Raw genomic sequence first — 17,201 nt, forward strand, 5'->3', positions numbered from 1 at the left:
TAGTCTCAACTCCTGATTCAGCAATTGTGGTGTTCTTCTTCAATTCACTTTCACACATGGAGTCATCATCATAAACTTCAGAGCCAAAGGAAAATGAAGCTTATTCTCTTAATCTGCAGTAACTATTTTATTCTATTTTCCTAAAGACAAAAAAACTTGTATCTAGGTTGTATGACCTTGGGCAAGCCTACCATAAGCCTCAGTATCCCTGGGGTTAGTAACTATACTTGCTTCACAGGGTTATGGTAAAGAGTAAGTAAATAGGGCACATAATGAGTATAGCAGAGTGTCTAGCATACAGTGTTCAACCTAAGTTCAATAAACATCAGCTTTTGTTATCACTTTCTGCTGGGATTTTACATGAAAAGTCTTCTTTTGAATTCTTAGTATTGCTACAAGAACTGCCACTGTAACTATTTCTCTGTTAAGTCTCACCTGCCCTAGAAAGTCCTTTGATTCAAACGGTCCTTAGTCATCTCTTCCCAGCCCTCTTCTAATTATCTATGTCAATTAGCTGGAGCTGCAAAGTAGGGAGACAGTGACCAGGGCCTTATCTGTAAAGACCTTGACAGAAATAAATAACATGATCTATCAGATCACCTTACTGTTGAGAGTAAAGATAGAAGCCACGGAGGATGGGAACATTGGCTTCATGGGCATGCAACTTATATAGATGCAGAAGGCCCACACTCAGAAAGGCCCCATGCTTGGTTTAATGCTCTGTTACTAACATCCTGATAAATCTCAATAAAATTCGAACAAGGAGCATCACATTTGCATTTTGCACCGGGACCTACAAATTATATAGCTGGTTGTGACTGGAGAGTTTTGGTCAGAGAGTGGTAAGAATTGTTTTCTGTTTTAAAAGGATTACTCCAGCTTCTATGTTAAGAACAGCCTGTACAAAAGGTAAGGATAAAAGCAGGAAAAATAGCTAAGATACTGTCGATATAAACAAGGTGAGAGGTACTGGTGACAAATGACACCAAGAGGAGGGCCAGTTAGATTCCATTTGCCTGTAGCGGTAGCATGGGTGTCTGGCAACATGCCTGTCTATGGCAGGGTTCTGGCCAGCCAGTTCCTGCTTCCTCCTACTAGTTCCTGCCCAGTTTCCATGCTGCCTGCTTGTTAATCTAAAAGCCCTATATGTTTCCAATACACTTTCTTTTTCTTAAAAGAGCAGGAGTTGGTTTCTCTTCTTGCCTACACTTTTCATTGGGGAAGGCAGGGGACCCTATGGTCCCACCAAAACTGTACACAGTAGCAAACAGTAATTCTACAAATTACTGAAAGAAGGGAGTAAAGAAGAACCTTAATGAGATAAAGCATCTTCTGTGTTAAGTAACTGTATTACAACTTATTATATATTCTCTGATTCCAATTAAGTACTGGGTGTAAACATAACCCCTCCCCCACTAAAATTTGTATGTGTGTGACAGGATAGGAGCTACTAAAGTTTATGTAAATAAAAAATGCATCTAAAATACCTTTAAGACTCATAAAACACCTACAGCCAGCATAATACTCAACAGTGAAAAGCTGAAAACCTTCCCACTAAAATCCAGAACAAGACAAGGATGCCTACTCTCACCATTTTTATTCAATATAGTATTGGAAGTTCTAGCCATAGCAATTAGACAAGAAAAAGAAATAAAAGGGATCCAAATTGTAAGAGAAGAGGAAAATTGTCACTATATGTGTATGACATGATACTATATACAGAAAACCCCAGAGGCTCCACATAAAAACTACTGGAGCTGATAAAAGAATTTGGCAAGGTAGCAAGATACAAGATTAATATATAGAAATTAGCTGCATTTCTTTACACTAACAATGATATATCAGAAAAGGAAAGTAAATAAACAATCCCTTTTTAAATTGCATACCAAAAAAAAAAAATACTTAGGACTAAATCTGACCAAGGAAGCAAAAGATTTATATGTGGAGAACTACAAAACACTGACTAAGAGGATTAAAGATGATTTAAAGAAATGGAAAGATATCCCATGCTCTTGGATTGGAAGAATTAATATTGTTAAAATGGTCATACTACCCAAAGCAGTCTACAGATTTAACGTGATCGCTATCAAATTACCCCTGATGTTTTTCACAGAACTAGGACAAATAGTCCATTTATATGGAATCACAAAGACCCAGGATTGCTAAAGTGATACTGAAGGAGAAGAATGAAATTGGAGGAATAACCCTCCCAGACTTCATGCAATGCCACAAAGCTACAGTAATCAAAGCAGTGTGGTACTGCCACAAAACAAGACATATGGATCAATGGAACAGAGCAGAGAGCCCAGAAATAAACCCACAGACATACGATCAATTAATCTGTGGCAAAGGAGGCAAGAGGCAAGAATATACAATGGAGAAGACAGTCTCTTCGGCAAGTGGTGTTGGGAAAACTGGACAGCCACATGTAAATTAATGAAGTTTGAACACTCCCTCATACCATACACAAAAATAAACGCAAAACGGCTTAAGGACTTAAATATAAGACAAGATACAATAAATCTCCTAGAAGAAAACATAGGCAAAACATCTTCTGACATAAATCTTAGCAATGTTCTCCTAGCGCAGTCTACCCAGGCAATAGAAATAAAAGTAAAAATATACAAATGGGATCTAATTAAACTTATAAGCTTTGCACAACAAAGGAAACCGTAAGTAAAACAAAAAGACAACCTATGGAATGGGAGAAAATATTTGCAAAAGATGAGACTGACAAGGGCTTAATTTCCAGAATATATAACCAGCTCATACAACTTAGTAATAAAAAAACAAACAACCCAATTCAAAAATGGGCAGAAGACCTAAACAAGCAATTCTCCAATGAAGACTTACAAATGGCCAATAGGCACATGAAAAAATGCTTAATATCACTAATGATTGGAGAAATGCAAATCCAAACTACAATGAGGTATCAAATCACAGTAGTCAGAATGATCATCATTAAAAAGTCCATGAACAATAAATGCTGGAGAGACTGGGGAGAAAAGGGAACCCTCCTACACTGTTGGTGGGAATGTAGTCTGGTGCAGCCGTTATGGAAAACACTTACCATATGAGCCAGCAATCCCACTCCTCGGCATATATCCAGAAAGAACCTTAATTCAAAAAGATACATGCACCCCAATGTTCATAGCAGCACTATCTGCAATAGCCAAGATATGGAAACAATCTAAATGTCCATCAACAGATGACTGGATAAAAAAGTTGTGGTATATGTATACAATGGCGTACTATTCAGCCATAAGAAATAATAAAATAATGCCATTTGCAACGACATGGATAGACCTAGAGATTGTCATTCTAAGTGAAGTAAGCTAGAAAGAGAAAGAAAAATACCATATGATATCACTTATATGTGGAATCTAAAAAAAAAAAACAACACAAACTTATTTACAAAATAGAAATGGACTCACAGACATAGAAAACAAACTTATGGTTACCAGGGAGGAAGGGAGTGGGAAGGGATAAATTATGAGTTTGAAATTTGCAGATACTAACAAACATATATAAAATAAATAAACAACTAGTTCATACTGTATAGCACAGGGAACTATATTTAGTATCTTGTAGTAACTTATGGTGAAAAAGAATATGAAAATGAATATATGTATGTTCATATATGACTGAAGCATTATGCTGTACACCAGAAATTGACACAACATTGTAAACTGACTATACTTCAATAAAAATATATATATTAAAAAAAAACACTGCTCAACTCTCAGTAAGGAATAAGGAAAAATTAACTAAATTTTAGACTTTTTATTACTTTAGATTTATATCTAAGTTTGTAAAATTATCTGCATGCTTAAGCTGGCAAAAGAAAAAAAAAATCACTATTTAGTTTTCAGGTAATCAAACAGAAAATTCATCAGGCCATGCTAAAAATGCTATGTTACAACCACAAGTCAGTTACATATCAGTAAGTTTAAAGTTTACACTCCCTAATCCAAAATTCTTGAATAATTTCTTCTTTTCCATATGCCCAAAAGTTTCTCTGAAAAGACAAAACATGGGTGATACCAATTCTCAACCTGAAGGGCTTACGTCAGTTACTCACCTTTTTCTGAAGAACATTAATTTTCCTTTCCTTCACTTCTAACATATCCTTCATGTCACGAATCTCTCCAGCCAGTGTACCCTTCTCTTCCGTGAGGTCCTGCAGCTGTTTCGTTTTTTTATTGAGAAAAGATTCTTTCTCTTCTAGTCGTAATCTCAGTGCATCTACCTGAGATTAGGAAAAAGAAAGAAGGTTGCGGTTTACTCAGAGGTTATCAGTAACCATCAGTCCTGCCCTGGGAGGAGGATGGGGCAGCAGTATGCCTTCTGAGCACAGCATGATCAAACACTGCTCATGGGTACTTCCATGCTAGGCATTTTAACAGCCTACACTAAACCACCTTAAAGTCCTGTTGCATGTATGCCTGAACAGTGAAGTACTTTTTTAAAGTATAAGGTTTATATGAAATAAGACATTATAAAATAGTACTTCTCCATGTTGTGAAACCAAAAGCTGAGAAACAAAGCACATTAATTCTCCATGTCTTTGGGAGCCCAGGGTGGGTACAACACTGCTCATGCTGTGCAGTATCTTCCAGGAATATGGAGAACACAATGAGCCATGCCACGGACATCTGGGAGAACAAGACTGACACGTAGAGAAACACTCCTAAATTACAAAAAGACATGTTGCCAAGAGGAAGCAAATGCTGCTAGAGGAAGAAAATGCTGTGGAAATGACACTCATTTTCCAGCTTTATGAAAGACTGCTTTCCAAATACTAAAGAAAAAAAAAGACAAAGCATGCAAAAAAAAATCCTATTTCTATCTTAGCTCAAAATTATATCTTATTATAATTCCTGCTTTTCAAATGTTGGTAAGAGGAAACATAAATTTTATTTTTTTAATGTTAACATTTCAAAAATAATTCCAAAAAATGTGCAAAAAAAGTTTACATGGGTGATGTGGGCGATTGGGGTGATGGAAGACTTTAATCCTCACTCTCCGTAACAGAAATTTGATTGATAGTAGCTACGTCAACCATCAGGAAATAACAATGCAAGGATGTTATTCAGAGATATCAAAATAACCAGGCATAAAGAGTTAAAACAGGTGGTCTTGAAGAAGAAGAAATGGGACAGGGGTAAGTTGGAGGCTGTTCCATCTCACAGCAAATCTTGTTGAACATTTTGCTCATTATACTACTAGTAAAATTTGGATTAAAAGGAAAAAAGATAAAGTTTTTTTTTTAAGTATGTAGGAATACCGTAATAAGCCAAAACAAACAGACACGTAAATACTACAAGGACATGGAATCAAAAGGCAACTTGGAACAATGGAAAGAGGGCACTTAGGTTTTAGGCCAGGTTCTACTTCTATCTGCCTGTGAGTAGCAGGACAATAATTCTCACTTCCCCACACCCAGCCTCCCAGCCTCAGTTTCTTCATTCATAAAACAAACAGATACGAACAGATCATCCCTAAGTGCCTGACATTTTATGATTTTAAAGTCAGGAATCAGTCTTAGGCAGAATGTATCAGGGAAGGATAATGATAGTAGAGATAAAAAAGTAATTGAGGTTGAATCTCCTATTCTCACCCCCCGAGAAAGGGCTGCCAAAGTTGTGTTTTTAAAGGTCAAAGGTGATGGGTAGGTGAGTGAGGAGAGTGTTTTTCCAGTTTCTGTCCCAGAGAGGAGGATGAAGCTGGGAGGTCCCAGCAAGGGAAGAGGGGACGACGAGTGCCTGAATTCCTGTTGGCAAAATGATCCTGAGTGCATTATGAGAAAGAGAGGACATTCCGTGCCTGCAGAAGGTAAGAACTGCAGATTCTTCAAACATCTGATAGCTATGGCTCTTCTGACATACTGGCGGTAGAGATCTAGGGGTTGGGAGGTGAAGGAGATATTCATGCCTACTCCTAAATGAAAATTCATGCCAGTTGCACTAAGGCTTAAACATCCCAGATTCTAAAGTGGCCTATCTTTGTTTAAAGTTATTTTCATCTACCAACCTGGAATAACAGCAATACTTCTCTTTGGGTTTTCATTTTACCTGATGAAAAAATATGATCTTTAGTTTATACATAAAGGATGGCATTTAGTGGGTTCCTTGGAAACTGACAGAACATGTCGAGCACTCGAGATTATAACAGTGGTTAGAAGGGGTTACATTTAATTCTAGAGATTTGCACACAGGCTGACAAGGACTCTGTAAATCTGAGAAGAAACTGTGGTCCCATTCTAGCTATCAAAGATGGATGCTCTATATCTGGACCAAAGGAAATGCCCAATATCCAAAACTGTGATATAAATAAATTACAATATGGGAGGTAGCGAGTGGTGCTGGAGAGAGTTTAGAAAGAGAGACTCTGTATTGGTAAATAATAAGCTTAATATTTCTAGCATCTTCTCACCATGTGTGATCTATCAGTGCCCTGCCCCAGTTTACTGAGCCCAGAAGAGATAAAAAGCAACCCTAGCTGTAAGAATATTTTTCTAGGAATAAAATAGAGAGTAAGGATGGTCGTGATCAACACACTACTCACAACACCCAAACTCTACATGGCAAGAGGCAGTCTGTGCCAGCTGAGGTCTTCTGTTTGGCAGTTTATTTTCCATATACCCAAAAGCATGTACTTAGCTTCAAAGGAACTTGAATTGTGTCCTTCAATCACCTTCACTCTATCTTTACAGCTTTGCACAGTTTCCTAGAACCAAGAAACGAAGCTTAAGGATCCTTTTTTTTAAGACAAAACTTTGACCTGAATTGCATCCAGTTCTCAACCAACATTAGCCCAGTTTGCAGTAAGCAAGTATGACATCATTTCTAAAGTCAAATTTTAACTTCCAGATGGTGCAAAACCACAAGCAGGCGCACAGGCTTTCTGATGCACAGAAGTTTAAATACAGGGAAGATCAGGCCAGAAAGAATATAGTCTATTAAAAATTAGAATCTGTAGTTCCAAACTGAGTATCAATTTGTAGGATTAAAGTTCCTCTCACTAACATTCAAACTTTACTAGACAATGCACATCATGTTTAAAAGAATCAGAAAACCCTTGAAGTTTAGGCTATATTCCAACATCAGGTAGAGACATAAAAGTTAAAATGTTTGGGAATATGAAATACCTTTCTCTGCCTCTTCACTCAACACCAAATAATTTTAAGAGCCCTTGACTCTCTCTCTTAAACTTTGGCAGTTGACTCAGTAATAAAACTTGGCAAAGCAAAGAACACCATCATTTCCCAGAAAAACAAAAGAAAATTAGAACTGTATGATATAGTCAGGGCACAAAGAGCCACAGGTTTAATTTCCAATTTTTACATGTGACTTAACTGCATGGGGACCAGTCACCGGAAGGAAAAATTGGGACAATCTTTTCATTTTAGGTGAATTACTCACTTCTTCCTAATCCAGTTGTGCATATATCTGTGTGTGTACGTTAAAGAGCATGTAACATATGAAAATTTAACCTTTTATCTGGCAGTATAAAACATGAAACACTTGTTATCACTTCAGTTCCAGGTATTAACTTGAAAGAAAAGGACCATGGCAATGAAACTGGCAAAAATTGCCAAAATCAGAGTTAAACATTATTAATCTTCATGTCAGCACCCAGGAATTATAACCAATTCCAATGGTGAGGTATGTTTCTAGAAGTCCTATACATAAGCCTTCTGACCTTTCTTTCATATTTTACATTGGCCTTCACAAATGGTTTCAATGTTGTGACAAAATACCAAGTGCTACTTGATGTGCCATAAATAATTTTTTAATCAAATGGTTCATTTCAACCTTAAAATGACTACAGCAACACTTGAGAGAAAAAAAAAACACTTGAGAAAGAAAAAGGGGCCACTTGGAAATTTTCACAGATTAAATACTACTTACTTGACAACACTTCAGGCATTGAATAAACATGCTATCACAAAGAACAACTTAAAAAGAAAAAGAAACTGGAACACACACAAACGCTTCCAATATAGTTTTACTTCCCATTCAAAGTTTCATTTGTTTGTTTTTCCTAATAGTAGACTTGGGTTAAGAGTATATTTGAATTTGATTCAACTTGCAATCATTCAAATGGGGAGAACGTTTCAAAGTTGTAAGTATGCATAATGTACACAGCCTCCAAAGACACAAACACTAAAAATAACCTAAAATCTAAAACTTGCTGTGGTAAGTAACCACTAGTTCTCACTCACATTCAATTCTCCTTTCCTTCCTGAACACAGGGATGATTTCCTTTCCCAGCCCCCTTGTGGGAAGATGGGGCCATGTGTTTTATTCATGAAATGTAAGCAGAAACAACATACATCACTTCCTGCCTGTGTCATCCCCATACCTTTTCCCTTCCTCAGAGATCTTGAAGGTAGAGCTACAACATGGCAGAACCTCCATAAATCGGGATCCTCAAGTGACCAGGAGAAGCAGGATAACCTCCAACCTCCTCTCCTACCATCCCCAACAGGGGTTCGACTTCCAGTACGATGTGTTAAACCACTCATCAATTATTATAATAATTTGCTTTGGTTTTGCTAAAAAGTGGGCACCTTAAAACTAGAAAGGTTTGTCTTAGAGGTTACCATGAACCTGAATGAAATAGGGCCATTGTACCTCCCTCTGCTCTTTCTATGTGTAAGACCTCAAAATCTACTTTTCCTAGCCTTTCACCCCAAGTCCAAAGAAGGAGGAAAAGGGACAGAAAGTAAAGGACAGAACTAAAAAGAAGTAGCAGAAGCCTAGGGAGTTAACACAGAAGTTAAAGATCAAGACCTTGGGGAGAAGAGAGAAAAAGATCGAAGAGGAAGAGTCTCCTTAAGTGCATGGATATGAACTTCAGATTTTATCAAGTGACTCAAGCAGACAAACCTGTTTTGCAGTCTCTGCATTGCAAATATAGGTGTTCAAGCAACTCGTGGCAGTGGCCATGGACCTACCCACAGGCCTTCCAAATATCAGTGAACAAAATTAAAGTGTTATAACCAAAATGAGGATAATGAGACAACCTCATTCATCAAGTTATTTTAAGGATTAAATTAAATAACATATGTAATGCACTTAGCACAGTGCCTGGCACCTAGACACACTCAATAAATTTTTTGCTATTGTTATTATATTTTATTTTTCTGCTTTCCACAGCCTCTAACCCTGTGATTTATATACTGTAGGAATGCAATAAAGGTTGCTAATCAACAGCCCTCAGGAAAAGTGGAAAACCAGCAAATAAAATGTTGTGCTCTAACATGTACCAGAGTGTTATATTGTCTGTCATTTACTTTAAAATATTTCAGTATACACAGTATGATCCATGTGTCTATGTGAAGAGGGTGTCTGGGTGGGTGAGCAGATGGGTGTATTTCCTAACTGTGAATAAACTTTCCAGGGGTAGTTAATTAGTCTATGAAAGACTTCAGTTAAAAGCTGACATGCCAGAGTTAGCTACCAAAAGAGCCTCAATATTCTTTATATCTGATGAATATCTGAAATTTGGTCAATTAACATAATTGATGTGAGGAGTGATTCTTTTCTTGGTGAAACGAGTGGTGTTTGAGATGTGTGGATTAGCTAGAAACGTTGCACGGGCACCCTTACCCTTCCAGAAACAAGATTTAAGACTGTGTCCAATGAAAATACGATGCAAGCCCCATCTGTAATTTTTAATTTTTCAGCAGCCAAGTTTAAAAAGTAAAAAGAAACAGGTAAAACTAATTTTAATAATATATTTAGCCCACTATATCAAAATATTATTTAAGACGTAATCAATATAAAATATTAATAATATATTTTACACGTTTTTAGTATTCTCTTAAAAATCCAGCATTTATTTTATACTTTCAGCATATCTCAGTTAAAACTAGTCACATTTCAGGTGCTCAATAGCCCCATGTGGCTCATAGCTACCATACTGGACACTGCAGGTCTATGATGCTAGTAAGCCCAAAAGTTTTAACTCTTAGATTTTAATCTCCCCTGCATATAGACACTTCAGGGAGGATTCTGGACCAATAGCAAACACGGTTGGCTGAGCCTTGCCACAAAAAATATCATCACATTGACCTAGCATGAACCTTTTACAGTCTCAAAAGGACAGAGAGGTGGAGCTTCAAGAAGCACTCAGAGAGACTGTATGACTATGACATACTACCTGGGGGCAAGGTACTGGGTCAGGAGTCCTACAGACTTCCCTTCTTTCAGCATCAGAGGCTACTGATATCTACAAAGAGAATTACCTAATTGGCTTGGCGATTCAGTTAGCCAAGATCTTTCTGGAGTCTTGTTAAAAAGAAAAATGCAGAATAATCACTGTTTTTTAAAAACTATTTCACACAAATCTGTAACTATAGCAAAAGTTGTCTTCCAGAAAAAAATGATCTTCAGCAACTGCACCATGAAAAACTAGCTATACAGATAAGGTATGTCCATCTCTTACCCTATGCTTGGGTTACATCTTTTCACTCTTTGACTTCTGCAGCTATTTTGGTTTCAGATTTCTCTTCTCTGCAGGTACCCTTTTTATCTCCAGGAACTAAAATTATTCATTCATTTGTTCATTAAACAAATATGAAGAATTGATTTTATGCCAGGCATTGTCCTATGTTAGAGATACAGCCTTTTAACAAGACCATCAGGTCATGACTTACTGAACCATGTATTTGAGAAGCTGGAGTTGAGGTAGAGCAAGTAAGTATTACATAAATGTCATTAGTAAACATGATTTTTAGGGTTAAGAGGAAAGTAATACAAATACAAAATCTAAGAACTTATGTAAGAGCCTTATTAAAAAAATCTGGGATAACAAAAGGCTAATTTGTGGATACCTGTGTTTATTGGTAAAAGTGTATATTGTGTGTTTGTGTGCATACAAAATAATAAAATTCATGATTTAGCAAATGTCTATCAGCTATTATAAATTAGACTTGAGCTGACCCCTTGGTATTCAATAAAATGGTTTAGTTAACTGATGGCTACTCTTTACTGTCCCATATTGGAACATTAAGTGGTCTTCACTGATTTTTAAGTAAGTTGTACTTTATACTTGCTCCACTGCTTTCAAGATAATTTTGGATTTTAGTAAATTTGGGTCTTTAAAAAAGAGCCTTGTAACTAATAAGTATGAACACATGATGTATTTTCTCTTTTAAAATATTATTTTCTAGCTTTCTCCATTAAAAAGGCTTAGGTAAAAATGACCACCTCAATAGCAATGATCACCCACCTCAAATGCGGTCACTTAAAACCATTTCTCAATGAAAGAAACCAGTTTTATTGTAGCAATGATTGATTTCAGATCTGTAGCAAGAAATATAAGATTAAGTATGGAATACCTTGTTGAACCAGAAAGCAAGGAACCTATGGAAGACCAACAGAGCCTTCTTGTTGGCCAAGAATGGGACAATTTGATACTGTTTATTAACAGACACTAGGGGGTGGGGATGGAGATCAGGAACAGGCTGTCAACTGGAGGAGAGACAGCAGCCACCACAACTAGGATGGAGGTGGTGGAGAAGGAGAACATGGCTGTGTTTGAGACATATTTTGAGATACAATCAGCAGGCAGCTGGGAGAGGTAAGGGTTTGTATATATGAGGATGGAAGAAAGGAAGGAATCAAAGGTAACTCCTAGGTAACAGGCTGGAGTAGACAGTGGAATTACTGCCTGTTCTGGGAAAGACTGGGGAGAATCAGACTTAAGGTAGGAAAATAAGAGTTCAGGACTAGGTATATGTAGCTTGAGATGCTAGGAAACATCCACAAGGTAAATGGCTATATAAATTGGAAGCTCCTGAGACAACAGAACCTGAATTAGAATACAACCTACTTGTGGATGAGCAGTCCTGTAGTTATATCAACATTCTTCAAGAAGACTGATTAGGACATCTTCTGCATATTTACAGATTTACTCTCACTTAGATGCATTTTTCCCACTGAGATCAAGCTAACAAAAACTTGTAAGGAGCGAACAGCTATACAACTGAAGACAGAGAAATCCCTTTCCTAAAAGGGTCCCTGGTTTTCAATCTTTAGTTAGGACTTGCTCCCCTGCACAGTCATGAGTAACAAGAGATTTGGTCTTTCCAATTATGCTCTTAAGCTCTTCAAGGTGGCTAGTTAATGTCAATCATGTATTAACCCTCGGGTTGATCATTGGAGTCAGTGGAGTGATAATGACGGGGGAAAGAAGGACTAGATAATCCCAATTCTGTGTGCTGGCTTTCATCCAGCAACCCAAAATTTACACATTTGACTGAGGCGGGGGGGACCTGTATTATACTTTAAGATATTTAAATAGCACAATGAAAAACAATAATGACTGTATTATAGATTGCTTCATAATTTACAATAGCCTTACTCTTAACTTATAAGTCTATTCTCTTATACAATTTTAATTCAAAAAATAAAATTCAGGGATATTTAGCATTGCATAACCACATGCTGTGCTTATAAAAGTTCAGTTACAATCACCAGCTTATTAATAACACAGTTGAGATTTTCAGGTTGTAAAGATGCATTTTTGTCTTACCTACCCGTCAAAAAATTACACCTAACTCCCACATGCCACCTACTTGAAGAAAACAATGCTGGGTAAAGAGTGCTTCATATCACCTACATGGAAGAATTCATATCATATGTGGGTTAATAACCCAGCCAACTTTATAAAGCCTGTTTTCATACTTAAGTTTTTGGCTACTTCTTACACTAAAATTAGGTGGTTTTAAGAGACTAGTCCAAAGTTCAAAATTTAATGTTCAGTTCGGTTCCAGAAAATTTCTGAAAACACATGGGAATTGTAACTCATGTGTTAATACTTAAAAGTTTTTGTTAATAAAACTTCCAACACTAACCTTACCTCACTGAACTTACCTCACTGGTTTTTATGCTCACTATAAAACTATAGCTGTCATAATATTTTTGAATTACTACAAAAGGAAGTAAGCCATTCCAAAGTCAATATTATTTTGCAACATGATGATAGTTATAAATTCTAAATATTTAAAACCAATTTGCAAAGCTATCAATCTTAGTACCTCCTAACATTTGAAAAGTTCATCTTCAAAACACTATTACCAAAAAAAACAAGTTTGAGAAAACACCATGTATCATTCACCTTGCACTTTCTCTCCAAGTAAGCACATCAAATTTAAACATGAAAATGTATCTTAACATAAAATTTTTAAAATATTGGTCCTACTTAGATATGCCATCAACTTTCTAAACTATCACTGAAGCCCAAAGAACTTAAATCACAGATAATTTAGTACCAAGATCAAGTAATAACTTTGTGATCTCAGGGTCAGTGCTTTTTAATAAATCCAAATAAGCATACCTCCATCCAGGTATGCTTGACATGTTTGTAAATGACTAACAAATTAGGAACTGTAGTCCTTTTATTTTAAAAGAGAATTAAACCCATATTTTAAAGTCATGGCTCTCAAATCAGGGCCCATGCTCTTGGAGGATGGGGACCTGTGTTCAACGATCTATGAGTTTTATGTTGTCTTTCCTTTTTGAGATTATCTCAAAAGTTAAAGTGAACTTAATTCTAGATCATGTAAATAACCCCTTATGAACAAGATTGTTAAGAAATCTCAGTATCTGCCTTTGTGTTTGTACTGAGGTTTCCTTTGGGATGAAATGGGAAGAAAGCACAGAAGGACTTCTTAATTTTTTGACATAATCCCTCCAAATCTTGGCCGTGGGACATCATGGTGAACATGCAATCAAGGAGTTTATCAGCACTACAGAAAAAGTGATTAGTAAGGAAACTAGGTTATCACACAGCATACCACTATGCAGACTTCTGAGCTAGCTTCTGATCCATAGTGGTTGGCACCATATTCATTTCAAGTGTAAATTTATGTCCAGCAAACACAATCATTTTCCATATAAAGTTAATATCATTAATTTAAATTTTATACTCTTTGACACTGCATTTTCATTTATTGTGTAATTTTGGCTTCATACTTCTGTAAAAGCTATGCCTAGTCTTATCTTTGCACCTAATTAAGTAACATAAGTAGTAATTATTACATAAAGCAATATTTGGTGTTCATAATGTTTTTATTTTTTTTTCTCTTAAAAGGAATTTCTTCCCAAGTGTGAGACATACCTCCTGAAGTAAAGAGTATTTGTTTTTTAAAAATCCCTCTGGGTGTTGTGCAAAAATTAAATGGGGAGTGGAGGTTTGTTTTCTATGATAAAGCTAACTTGAGAAACACGGGAGCCCCACTGATTTATGGTAGATATGATCATACTAAACGCTCTGAAGCCCCAGAGCAAAGATCTTACTTAACTTGATTTGACCCACCTTTTCCTGTATCTGTTTAACCACAGAACCTGTGTTTTCTAAGAACACATAACAATATTCTCCTTTCAGAAAAGATTGTTCTCAAGTATCTTTTAGCCATCGAATTTTTAAGGCATGACATGGATATGAAATGTTTGAGTGTGATGAAATGGGAACACACCCCTGGATTAGATTCAGAAGGCCCTGGTGCAGAGTCAACTAAATACATTTGAGATGTTCTCTGTGGCTAGCAGTAAGTTAGGTGATGTGCCAGCATGTCTTATGCATTCCTCAGGGGCCACCCGTGAGGTAGGTATTATTTATAAGTAAAAACACTGAAGCTCTGAGGGCTCTTAGGGCTAAAGTGGCAGACTATGTTAAAGCTCCATCTTCTAGTTCAGGATCCACACCAGCCTACATCCCAAGTTCATTTCTGGCTGTGCCAGCACTTGAGGATGGAAACTTCAGGGAAGTCACCTGCTTCTTAGCAACTCATCTACCTCCTCTATAAACCAACAAAATTTGCTCAATGACCTCTAAGGTCATCATCTACTCCAAACTTTCATGATGCCAGGAGGTAAGTGATCCAGATGTTAAAACATATTTTAAAGCTTTGGTAATTAAAACAGCTTGGTATTGATGCAGAAAGAAAAAGACAGAAGAAATCCACAATAAATTCACATACTTACAGATATTTAGCATATGATGATAGTGGTACAAGATTCAGTAGAAAAAAATATGGATTATTTAATTAATAATGGCTAAAAACTGACTACCTATTTAGAAAAATAATAGTAAAGGTAAAAACTTATCAAACTCCTTATGACAAAAATGAATTCCTAATAAAGAGTTACATGTAAAAAAATTAAACCATAAAAATTCTAGAATATTGGAGTCCTTTTCATTTTTCAAGTATGGGGATTCTTTCTAAGCAAGAGAAAAAACTCAGATGCCATAAAGGAAAAGCTAGACAAATAAAATTAAATACAAATTAAAATATTTTCATGAAAAAAAGACAAAATGCAAACCGCAGAAAATTTTTGTGGAAGCCAAAAGTAAAATGTAATGTGTGTCTCATTATGTATATCTTTCCAATTGGGAATAAGAGAAGAACATTTGTTTGTGTGTACACAGAATTTTTCTGGAATGACGTATAAGCAACTAAATAAGAGTTTATTAAATGCCTACTACATGTTTAGCTACATAAGTGATAAAAAGAAGGATTAAATTAACACATTAGTCAACTCCAGTTGTAAGCTAAGGCAAAATACATTGTTCAAAGGCAGGAAAGAATAATAGGGGCTATTGAGCTAAACTTCCGAAATTAAGATCTTAACCTTCCACTTACTCGCCATGACCAAGAGAAAGATACAATCTCTCAACACTTTAGTTTTCCCATCCATAAAATCAGGATAATAGCACTTCCAATACCACAAGGATTAACTGAAACATGACTTGCAAGGTGCTTCATTAAAATGCACTAAGAAAGTAGCAACAATTAATGAACAATGGCTGTTGTTTAATAGTGAATAGCAACATAAATTATGACTATCATGATAATTATACATTCCATAATCCATATATGATTGGTAAATTTAGTCATTAGAGTACTTTATGTTATATTTTAGCAGCTATCACTGACAACAACAATGTTAACATTAGCTAACACCTGTGAAGCAGCTCCATGTGCTCATTTGAGACAGGGAGAATTATTGCTCTCCATTTTACAAGACTAGAGCCACACAGATTATAGACGGCAAAGTCAAGACTGGAGAACATGTCTACCAAACTCCACAAGATCCACTATGAATCAAGCTCAGAAAGAAGAAAGTTGAAAATATTTGAACACCATAAATAACAACCACAGGAGTCAAGAAGAATACAGTATGAAGCAAAAAAAGATAAAAATTGCAAAATTATGATACATATTTTATCCTTTCTGACACACTGGTATTGGTGGGCATTGTTTACAGGTGAAAACATAGATGCTCTGAGGAGTCTCCAGGCTAACATGTTAGAGCTGTGATTTATATATTTGTATATTATATATACTCATATACTATATCTATGTTTACATATTATATGTTAAATTCTATATACTATATAATGATGTTTATATATAAATAATAATTTATAACACGTATTATTTGCTGCCATATATTATATACTACATATTACATACATATGTATGTGTAACATGTAACATATGTAATATATAACATGTGGCAGCAAATAGCGCTATTTTCCATTCATGTCTAAAATGCCCTGAACAAAAAGTCATCAATAATAAAATTCTGAAAAATGTTGCCCACAGACACACACCATTCCATCTACATAGTCTTATGCTATGATGTTTCAACATCAGCTAAATATTTACTACAGAAATAGTTTTCATCGATTTGCTTTTTAAAATAGTGAAAACAATTCTCTTATCTTAAGATACTCAGAAACATCTTTTACACATACAAATAGTTGAAGGAAAAAAAGGTTCACTACTAAAGTTCTACCTTAACACATCCCAGTAGGGTGTGTGTTGAATTTAGAAACACATTCACTTTTAAGCCAAGTTGAGGCTTCACATCATTGACTTTTAGGTAGAGCATAAATGATTGTGAAAAGGGTGGTAACACCAAACCCTGTGCAAATTTACCTTGGCCAAAGCAAGCAATTGTTTCTCTGTAGGGACTTGTTACAGACTCTTCCAACTTGAAAGCATTTTGTTACTAAGGAACATGGAGCTGGAAATAAACTGAGCTCCAGGAGTGAAGAAGATGATCATTATAAAAACCAATTAAGCCAGAAGCAAGAACTGCCATAATGCTTAAAAAATTAAGGTCATGTTATATACATTCTTTGGTCATTTTTTTTTCCCTACAAGAAAATGAACAGCC

At 35.9% G+C, this 17,201-nt stretch overlaps 1 protein-coding gene across 6 annotated transcripts in view; it reads right to left on the reverse strand.

Annotated features, from left to right (window-relative positions):
* The window catches only part of ERC2 (ELKS/RAB6-interacting/CAST family member 2), an 874,625-nt gene that overhangs the window by 535,023 nt on the left and 322,401 nt on the right, over nucleotides 1–17,201 (reverse strand). For all 6 annotated transcript variants that reach the window (XM_072941512.1, XM_072941513.1, XM_072941511.1 and 3 more), the window contains exon 8: nucleotides 4,082–4,249. In XM_072941512.1, coding sequence (XP_072797613.1) covers nucleotides 4,082–4,249 — 168 coding nt within the window. The remainder of the gene's footprint in view (nucleotides 1–4,081; nucleotides 4,250–17,201) is intronic.

The sequence above is a fragment of the Vicugna pacos genome, chromosome 17 (assembly GCF_048564905.1).
Source record: "Vicugna pacos chromosome 17, VicPac4, whole genome shotgun sequence".
Classification (NCBI taxonomy): Eukaryota; Metazoa; Chordata; class Mammalia; order Artiodactyla; family Camelidae; genus Vicugna; species Vicugna pacos.